General features: G+C 41.7%; 1 protein-coding gene and 1 pseudogene across 2 annotated transcripts in view; one reads left to right on the top strand and one right to left on the bottom strand.

Annotated features, from left to right (window-relative positions):
- DNAJC7 (DnaJ heat shock protein family (Hsp40) member C7) overlaps positions 1-10,300 on the bottom strand; it is a 49,590-nt gene that overhangs the window by 14,662 nt on the left and 24,628 nt on the right. For both annotated transcript variants that reach the window (XM_006156000.3, XM_006156001.3), the window contains exons 3-5: positions 8,388-8,512; positions 7,895-8,008; positions 7,146-7,220 (exon numbers count right to left, since the gene is read on the bottom strand). In XM_006156000.3, the coding sequence (XP_006156062.1) occupies positions 7,146-7,220; positions 7,895-8,008; positions 8,388-8,512 (314 nt within the window). The remainder of the gene's footprint in view (positions 1-7,145; positions 7,221-7,894; positions 8,009-8,387; positions 8,513-10,300) is intronic.
- On the top strand, positions 9,582-10,196 carry LOC106735659 (cytochrome b-c1 complex subunit 7 pseudogene; annotated as a pseudogene).

Genomic DNA, 10,300 nt, shown 5'->3' on the forward strand with positions numbered 1-10,300 from the left:
CATGTGGCAATCCATTGCCTTTAACCATCACGGAACCGCCGGTCCCGCCTAGCATGAATTTTAAGTCACTGAGTTCAGGGCTTGAACCACTTGGGAGTCCAGCAATGTAACCATCATACCATGTGCTGGTGCCAGATCCTATCATCTTAACCACCATGCTAAGTTGCTTCCGTAGTGAATCACACCCAACACACCTTCTTCTCACAGATACTGCTATTTGCTACTTTGCATAATTCATCATGCTTAGTCTATTAGCAAGACAAAGAGTGACAAAAACAAACTGGCACAGAATTATTGCTCTCTATGCCACTGAAATATTGGGTAGTCAAGAAAGTCATGACACAGTTTGCATAAAAAAATATATCCTAAAAAAATATATATATATATCCTGACTTTTCCAGATGACCTATTAGTTCAGTTTCCTCAATCTTAGGGCCAAGAGCCTCCTATCTTGTTGAGTATTATGATAGCTTCCCTCACATCTTTTTTATTTTTCAATTTGCCATAGGGTATATGCACTCATCAAAGAGAGACGCTGATGAGGAGAGAGAAGGTGAGAAAACACCGCCCAGGAGAAATGACCATGTTGCAATCCCTTATCCTCCATTCTCCTCTCAGGACTTTGGGCATGAACACATACGCACCCAATGTGTTTTTCAAGACTCGAACTATGCAATAGACCATGTGGGATCCAGTGTCACTGGCTTAACCACCACGCCACCTGGCTGGCTCCTATTTTTTAGTACCAATAAAATAGTCCGTTTTAAGTAGTTTTTGTTAAAGTAAATTAAAATGGAGACCAGGCCTAAAGAATCTCTGAGCAGATAAAATCAGTTAAGGTTTCTGAAGAGAAGAGGATAGAGAAAGATAGCAAGAGAACAATAGAGAGGCAGGACATTAGTGAGAAGCAGACATGGCTTATTACCTGTTGATGATGACATGTATAGTACTCTCAACTGGATTGGTCTGAGAAGTATTTCATGATGGGTAAAGTCTTTTTACAAGCAAAGTGAGAAATAGTGATTGACTTTTAAAAAATAATTAGAATAATAATAATAATTGGGAAAATCATAGAAAAGATATTGAATGTTGAAGCGGGGAGATTAATGTCTCTGTATTGACTGACATGCATGGCATTCCCTTTTGAAAAAGCAATGTAGGGAACCAGCAGTTAGCGTAATGGCTATGTCGCTGGACTCCCACGTAGTCAACCGCGGTTCGTGTCCAGGACCCAGTGGCTTAAAACGCCGGGCGTGTGTGCGTGCGTGCCCAAGATCCCGAGAGGAGAATGGAGGAGAAGGGATTGCGGCGTGACCATCCCTCCTGGGGGGTGATTTCTCGCTTTCTGTTTCTATGTCTCTCTCTGTCTGGGGAGTGCAAGCACCCTATAGCAAAAAACTCTCCAAAAATAAATAAATAAATAAATAAGCAATGTAATACACTGTAAAGTTATATGTAATCCAATGTAATAACTCACGCCGGGCACATGTGTGTGCGTGCCCAAGATCTCAAGAGGAGAATGGAGGAGAAGGGATTGCGGTGTGGCCATCCCCCAGGAGGTGATCTCTTGCTTTCTGTCTCTATGTCTCTCTATGTCTGTCTGGCGAGCGCACGCGCCCTACAGTGAAAATCTCTCCAAAAAAAATAAAAAAAAAATATATAAATATATTTATATTTTATATATTTCATATATATAAATTTTTTTTTATACTTTTTTTTTTTTACAGAGTTTTTTGCTATAGGGCACGTCCACTCAGAGAGAAAAAGAGAGAGACAGATACAGAAAGCAAGTAATCACCCCCGCTCCGGGGGAGTGGCCATGCCGCAATCCCTTCTCCTCCCTTATCCTTGGGATCTTGGGCACACACACACACACACACACACACACACACACACACGCGCACGCGCGCGCGCACCTGGCATAAGTTTAAGCTACTGGTCCGGAACTTGAACCATGGTCTACTACCTGGGAGTCCAGCAACACAGCCATTACGCCAACTGCTGGTACCTAAATACATATTTTTTAAAAGAATTATTTTATTGTTTTATATATTCATTCATTTATTTAAATTTGACCAGAGAAAGAAAGAGAGAGACAGAGAGAGAGAGAGAAAGTAGGAAAGCAAGCCACCAAGTCCAGGACTTGAACCGTGGTTGGCCATGTGGGAGTGTCCAGAGCCCTTAACCACCTGCTAGTCCCTGTGACTTCAACATTTGATTCATAAACATTAAGTGAAAACTATAAGCATATAGTGTAATGGTTAGGTTGCTGGACTCCCACATAGTCAACAGCAGTTAAAATCTTGGACCTGGTAGCTTAAAACTCACCTGGGGCATATGTGTGTGTATGTGCCCAAAATCCTGAAAAGAGAATGGAGTAGAGGGGATTGCGGCGTGGTCATCCCCTCTGGGTGGTGATTTCTCACCTTCTGTCTATCTCTCCAGTGAGCACACATGCTCTATAGCGAAAATCTCTCATAAAAAAATAAATAAGTGAGAATTATTTTTATCTATTTCTTATAAATGCCTACATTAAAGAAAAACAAAACTTAAGCTCAACCCATCAGAAGCAGCCAACAAACTTATAAGTAGGGACTTTCCAATGGGATAGACCAAATAAGGCAACCATATCATTGTAACCTATTAAATATTTCCTTGACTTTACTTCCATGTCTGTCACAAGTCTCATGCCTGCATTCCCTTGGTGGAGTGTCCTTACCACTTTCCAACAGAACTGCCCAATTCATAAATTGTTTGCTCAATTTTCAAAATTAATAAATAAATAAAATTTACCATGTCTCACTTTACCTTTTTAAAGCATTCTGAAGAAACTGTATCAGATTACTATTCTTAGCAATTTGCTATATAAAGCATAAGCTAAATATCCCTCATACACATAGCAACCTGAGATCAGTTCACTCTTTGAGTTTCACAAACTATCTCTTTATATTCCCCTCTTCTCTTTTTACAAGTTTGTTCTCTGAGCATTCATTTTTTAAAAAAATAATTATTTAACTTATGTTTAAAAATTGGTTACAGGGCATGTATGCTCACCAGAGAGAGAGCGACAGAAGAAAAGTGAGAAAGCAAACTGCCAAGTACGGAACTTGAATCACAGTTGGCCATATGGGAGTCCAGTGCCTCAACCACCATGCCACTTGCTGGCCCCTGAGCTTTCTTTTTTGACTTAGCTGCTATTCCTTGCTAAATCATATCTTTCCCAAGAATAACTGACCCAAAAGAGAAATTTGGAGTTACCCTTAACTCCCTCTAAGAATCTGGCTATGGAGATCAGGAAGAGGTGGACTCTGCAAATTTACAAGCAGAATTATCTCAAATTCCACCACCAGAAGGCTGGTCAGATAACAGACACATTCATATAATGGAATACTATGCGGCTCTAAAACAGAGATCTCCATGTACTAATATGAAAGACTTCCAAGATTTATTTAGGGGAGAAAGGGGTACAAAGCTGTGTACAGCACACTATCTTTCATGCCAAAAGAAGAAAATTAAGAATCTGAATTTATATATGCACAAAATTGTAGACCTAAATAGAAGACATAAGAATAGTGGTTACCTTAGCAGGGCAGATGGAGGACAAGTTTGAAGGGACATTCATCACTGAATATTTTTTTTCACACTTTCTGGTCTTTGAACCATGAATAGAAACTACTTAAAATTGAAATAAAATAATACGGGACCAGCAGTTGGCATAATGGCTATGTCGCTGGATTCCCATGTAGTTGACCACAGTACAATCCTGGACCCGGTGGCTTAAACTCACGCCGGGCGCATGTGCGTTTGTGCCCAAGATCCCAAGAGGAAAATGGAGGAGAAGAGATTGCGGTGTGGCCATTCCCCCTGGGAGGTGATTTCTCACTTTCTGTCTCTCTGTCTCTTTCTGGAGAGTGCATGAGCCCTATAGCAAAAACCTCTCCAATAAATAAATAAATAAATAAATAAATAATATGAGCAAGTACATAAAAACCCTAAACTGTTCCACTGAATTTCTGCAATGTCAACACAGCCATGAAGGGGATGCCTCTCCTTTAGCAGCAGATTACCATCCTGGAAGTTCTAAGGACAAAATGAGAATGTAGAATTCAGGTATTACGTGAGTCAAATCGTGGTACTATTTTTTTCCCCTCAAATGGAAAAAGAATAAGAGAGGAGAAAGAAAGAGGTCATTAGAAATTTTAGTGACCACACCCTGTTGCCTTCCCAAGGACAAGGTTCCATGCAGAGCTGATCCTGCTCCTCATGGGGAGCGTCAGTTGGAGGCTCAGGGCCCCACCTCCTCCCACCCCCACCTCCTCATGACTAGGGACAGCTGCAGGCAAAGAAGATCTTTGTTTCTTCCAAGTTCATCTGTTTCCCCTACCAGGATCATAATTCTTCATTTGTGACATCACCATGAGCTATAGTGAGGGGGCTGGGATGTCACAAACAGAGGACTCTCACAAAGTTTGGATTCTGGCTCCACAGTAGGCAAGAGAGAAAAGATACCCAAAAGACCGCCTTTCAAGACAAAGCTTTTGCCTATGTAAACCTCAGAAAACGTGACAGTAGGCAGAATCGCTTTCTAAACACACACACACACACACACACACACACACACACAAAACGAACTTAAAGACACACTGCAAGGACACTTTGGTTATTAACACCAATAGACAGAAGAGGGATGCTAACAAAGTCAATGTTGGGACTCTACTAAGCTAAACAGATACATTTATTAACAAATAAAAGGCCTTTCTAGTATCTTAGTTATAGACGATTCTTTTTTTTTTTCTTTTTTTGGAGAGGTTTTTTTGTTATAGGGCACGTGCGCTCACCAGAAAGACAGAGAGAGAGAGAGAGACAGAAAGCGAGAAATCACCCCCCAGGGGGGATGGCCATGCTGCAATCCCTTTCTCCTCCATTCTCCTCTTGGAATCTTGGGCACACACGCACACGCACCCAGCGTTGAGTTTAAGCCACCGCGTCCAGGACTCGAACCATGGTCAACTACATGGGACTCCAGTGACATAGCCATTATGCTAACTGCTGGTCCCAACGATTCTTAACTATACCTTCTTATCGAACAGTTACTGAATACCTGTGACAGAAATTACCGAGCAAATTACAACATATAAAGTAACTGCTCCCTTCACGGGACAGTATTCACAAACCTCTTTTAAGTGATCCTGAAAATGTCCCCCAATCAGCGTTGTTTGTTTTTTTATCTTTTTAGGGCCATCTACTTATCCCTTTTAATCATGAGTGTTAAAACTATCTCTAAGTACCAACAAAAGATGAGAGTTGGGAATTACATCAGTCATAATGACTACAAGATCTAGAGAGAGATCTAGAGTCTCTTACACCTTTTCCTTGTTTCAGATATGTCAACTCTCTTCCCCCTTTAAGTTTATTTATTTCTTCCCTGAGTACGACAGAGAGACAGACAGAGACAGCACCCACAACAGGGTTCTGACACCAGCATTCACCTCCAGCCTAAGCCAGTCCCAGATCATGGGCACAAGCACACCTGCCATTCTCAGGGTGGTCTCCAGACTTGAACTAGGAACCTCCCCATGTAGGAAGGCCTTGCAAACCTCATGTTTTACCTTTTACCACTGTACCTCTGTCTGGTCCTTTTCACATTCTTTAATACATAAATTTTCAAGAACTATCATAAGGCCTAAGGACATAAAAAAGGCAGTGATGATGGTTACGTAACACCATTCAAAAGTATAAAAGAGGCCTCTTCTTTTGATTTAATAGCTCCCAGTTCATATAAAGTGGATCTCATTATTCAAATAAAAATGAACTATCCAAGACCAGCAGATGGTGTAATAGTAACATTGCTGGACTCCCACGTAGTTGACCATGGTTCAAGTCCTAGAGCTGGATGCTTAAACTCATGCCGGCACGTGTGTGCATGCCCCAAATCACCAAAATCTCAAAAGAATGGAGGAGAAGGGATTGTAGCGTGACCACCCCCCAGAGGGTGGTTTCTCACTTTCTGTCTCACTATCTGTGTCTCCAGCAAATGCACATGCCCTATATAAAAAAATTGTCTTTAAAAAAAAAAAAAAAAAGATTATCCAAACTCAGTATTTTTTTAAAAGAGTTATTTAACTTTGTTTATTTATTTATTTAAATTTGACTGGAGAGGGACACAGTGAGAGTGAGAGTGAGAGTGAAAGTGAGAGTGAGAGACAGAAAGCAAGAAAGCAATCTGCCAGGTCTGGGACTCAAACCTTGGTCCACCATGTGGGAGTCCAGCACCCTTAACCACCACGCTACCTGCTGGCCCCAATCCATATGCCCCAATCCATATCCAATATTTAAATCTAAAGGGCTTTTCCTTTATTAGGTAGCATATTGTTAGGCCACTACATCAATAATAAAAAACAACTCAAGTAACAAACTCATTTTGCTTTTTGTCATAAAGCCAAATATAATTAAAAACCTTAGCAAGAAAAAAAAAAAATAAGAAAGGGGCTGACCTCAAAGCCTAGTGGTTAAGGGAGCTGGATCTGACATGGCTGACTGCAGCTCAAATCTGGCACTCAGCAGCTTGAAAAACATGGCAGCAAGTATACCCCAAACCCTGACAGACTGAAGTGTGAAGAAGTAAAGAAGGTACTGCAGAATGACCACACCCCAATAAGGGCAGGTGCTTTCTCCCTCTCCCTCTGGTAAATTAAGAAAAAAACATTTAAGAGGGAAAGAAAAAAAAAATAGGAAAGATCATGGTCCGAGCCCCAGACCCAGTGGCTTGAAAATCATGTCAGGCACGTGTGTACGTGGGCCCTAACTCCTGAAAGGAGAATAGAAGAAAAGGGACTGCTATACAGCCATCCCCACCTCCGGCATGTGTGCGTGTGTGTGTGTGTGGGGGGGGGTGGCTCAGGGAGTGTGGGGGAGGGGTGATTTCTTACTTTCCCTCTCTCTGTCCCTCTTCAGCTAGGGTACAAGCCCTCTAGCAAAAAAACAAAAAAGAGGGAAAGAAAAAAAGTCAAAACCCAAATTTACATGATGATTTGCTATTATAGATCTTTTGTATTATATCACTCCTGTTATTTATCATGCAAATGCACATGAATAACAACTTTATTAGAAAGGGTAGGTTTTATTTTCTCATAGTTGTGCTTTACCTTCCGAAAATCCCGCTTCTCAAAATCCGTTTCTGCTATTTTCTCATATTCCATGACTGCATTAGCATTCTTGAACTAAAGAATCAGAAACCGGAAAATCAGATACAGGAAAGTTTTAATGCAGTTGTAGATTCGACAAACACAAAACTCACAAGGCCTTGATGAATCTGTTTTCAAGAGAATCAGAACTGCAGACTTTTCATAAATCAAGTTGATAAAGATGTTAACAGAAAGGCTATGACCGAACCTCACCCTCAGTTTGAACTTCAAGTCAGAGACAGTACAGTCATGCCTGGACAGACATATAAATAAAGGCAATGCACTGCCAGGTACTGCACCGAAGTTCTGAGCTTCTCATTGATGTGCATCCGGGGACAACTGTACATCAATGCATACAGTTGTCCCCGGATGCACATCAACTACAGCATGTTGCTACCAATTCAATTAGGATTTCAATTCACTCAAGTTCTTTAACCTCACTCAAATCAGTACCTTAAAAGATCTACCTATTCTCCCAGCCATCTCAGAAACTCTTGAATTTTCATAGGTTTTCTAAAGCTGAACATCATATTCAAAAGTCATTTTACAGATAAGAAAGCTGAGGCTCAGAGAGACTATCAGACCAGCCTAAAGTCACCCAGGTGTGGTTGATGGCACAGTGGGACTATATCTCCATCTGACTTTCAAGTCGTTATTCATCCAATACCTGACAAGGCCTCTTCTGATTACAAACTAGGACTGAGCCATACCTCCTGTTGCGCCTGGGCATTTTTGTGATCCAGTTCTAGGGCTCTCTGGAAACTTCGACACGCTGCCATGGCATTCCCTAGAGAGAGGTGGCACTTGCCCTCTCGTAGATGTCCCTAGAAGAAAAAACACAAAGAAAGGAGAAAAGGAGCATGACTGGTTATACAGCAAGAAAGCAACATCAGCAAAAAAAACACCCACACAAAACCAACATGAGAAAAAAAGGCTAGAGCAGTGGTTCTAAATTGGGTCAATGTGTCCTCTGGAGGACATTCAGTCATGTTAAAAGACAGTTTTGGCTGTCACTACTGGGAGGGTGTGCTGACACTTAGTGATTAGTTAGAGATGTTGCTAAATACTCTATAAGCACACTGTAGCCCCCCACAGCCAAGAATCACCTGGCCCAAAATGTGGTAGTGCTGCCATCAAGAAACCCTGGCCTAGACAAACTCAACCGCGGCAACTCGATCACCCCTAAACAGCCCCATAACATACCCGGACGAAGCTGTCATCCAACCTCACCGACTGCTGTGCATCTGCAAGAGCTTCCCGGAACCTTCCAAGCATCATCAACGTGGCTGCTCGATTACCGTAATAACTAGCATTTTTAGGACACTTATCTACAAGGAAGGCAGAAGAACGCGAAACAGAGTTTAGCATAGGTCACTGCTTTGAAAACTTAAGGGCCAATTCTCAGAACTATTTCAAAGGAACCAAACTGTAAGAATGTGGACACACTCTGAAAGAACACAGACAGGGACCAGCAGTTAGCGTAATGGCTATGTCACTGAACTCTGATGTAGTCAACTGCGGTTCGAGTCCCGGATCCAGTGGCTTGAACTCACACCGGGCACATGTGTGTGCATGCCCAAGATCCCGAGAGGAGAATGGAGAAGCGATTGTGGCATGGCCATCCTTCCTGGGAGGTGATTTCTCACTTTCTGTCTCTCTCTGTCTTTCTGGCGAGCACACGTGCCCTAGAGCAAAAACCTCTCCAAAAATAAATAAATAAATAAAAGGACACAGACAAGTTTTTGACTACCTGTGCAAATGGACAGCAGCAACTTTACAACTCATTTTATCATTTTTGCTACAGGGTGCACACACTGACCAGAGGTGGACAACAAGACAGACACACAGAGGGAGAGAAGAAAGCACATCCCTGTGGGGAACAGTCACACCACAGTCCCTCCTCCATCTCTTCTTCCCTTCCAGGACTCAAACCATGAAGTCAGCCATGTGGGGATCCAGCGGCTGTAAGCACCAGGTCGTAGAGATGGCATGGTACAACCAACATAGTACAACTAACTTTAAAAGAAAACAGGTTGGGGCCAGCAGGTGGCATGATGGTTGAAGCACTGGACTCCCACATGGTCAACTATGGTTCAAGTCCTGGACCTGATGGCTTGCTTTTTCACTTTCCCTCTCTCTCTGTCTCTTTGTTTAATGTAAGAAATTAAAACAATAATAAATTAAATAAATAATTGTGAAACAACAACAAAAAAAGGGAGGCCAGCAGGCGGCACGATGGTTTGAGTTCTGAATCTGGAGGCTTGCCTTTTCACTTTCCCTGTCTCTCTGATCAAATTAAAAAAATAATAATAAATAAAATTAAATAAATACTTTTAAAATAATTATTTAATTTTATTTATCATCACTATTATTTTAAAATTTGCTACAAAGGACTCACACTCACCAGAGAGAGACAGAGAGAGAAAATTAGAAAACAAGCCACCAGGTCTACGAGTCAAACAAACTATGATTGGCAACGTGGGAGTCCACCTGTAGGCCTCAATAAGTCTTTAAAAGAAAACAAAACAAAAAACAGGGGTCAGGGGTCAAATTGCGAGCAGGCTGGCCGTTTTAGCATCAGGTCAGTGGCTGGATGGTATTCGAAAATGGTATTACAATGCTGTGGGATTCAATAAACTGAGGTTAATGCGAGATGATACGATATATGAGAATGAAGAGGTGAAGGAAGCCCTAAGAAGACTTCCTGAGCACCTTTACAATGACAGGATGTTTCGCATTAAGAGCCCTGGACCTGACCATGAGACAGCAGATCTTGCCTAAAGAGCAGTGGACAAAATACGAGGAGGATAATTTCTACCTTGAACCATATCTAAAAGAAGTTATTCAGGAAAGAAGGGAGAGAAGAGTGGGCAAAGAAGTAACTAGATTGCAATCGTGGACTTGGTTGTTCTTCAAGTATTTTTATGAAGTTGGGGTCGAACCTGAAAAGTGTAATTTAAAAATAACTTGGCCTGCAGGTGTATTACTTTAAATAAATGTCTACTATAAACATGAAAAAAAAAAAAAAAGAAAACCACTCAGGTCAGCAGGTAGCACGGCATGGTGGTTGAGGGCGCTGGACTCCCACATGTCCAACTGTGGTTCAAGTCCTGGAC

Source organism: Tupaia chinensis, unplaced genomic scaffold, assembly GCF_000334495.1.
Source record: "Tupaia chinensis unplaced genomic scaffold, TupChi_1.0 Scaffold000477_1, whole genome shotgun sequence".
NCBI lineage: Eukaryota > Metazoa > Chordata > Mammalia > Scandentia > Tupaiidae > Tupaia > Tupaia belangeri.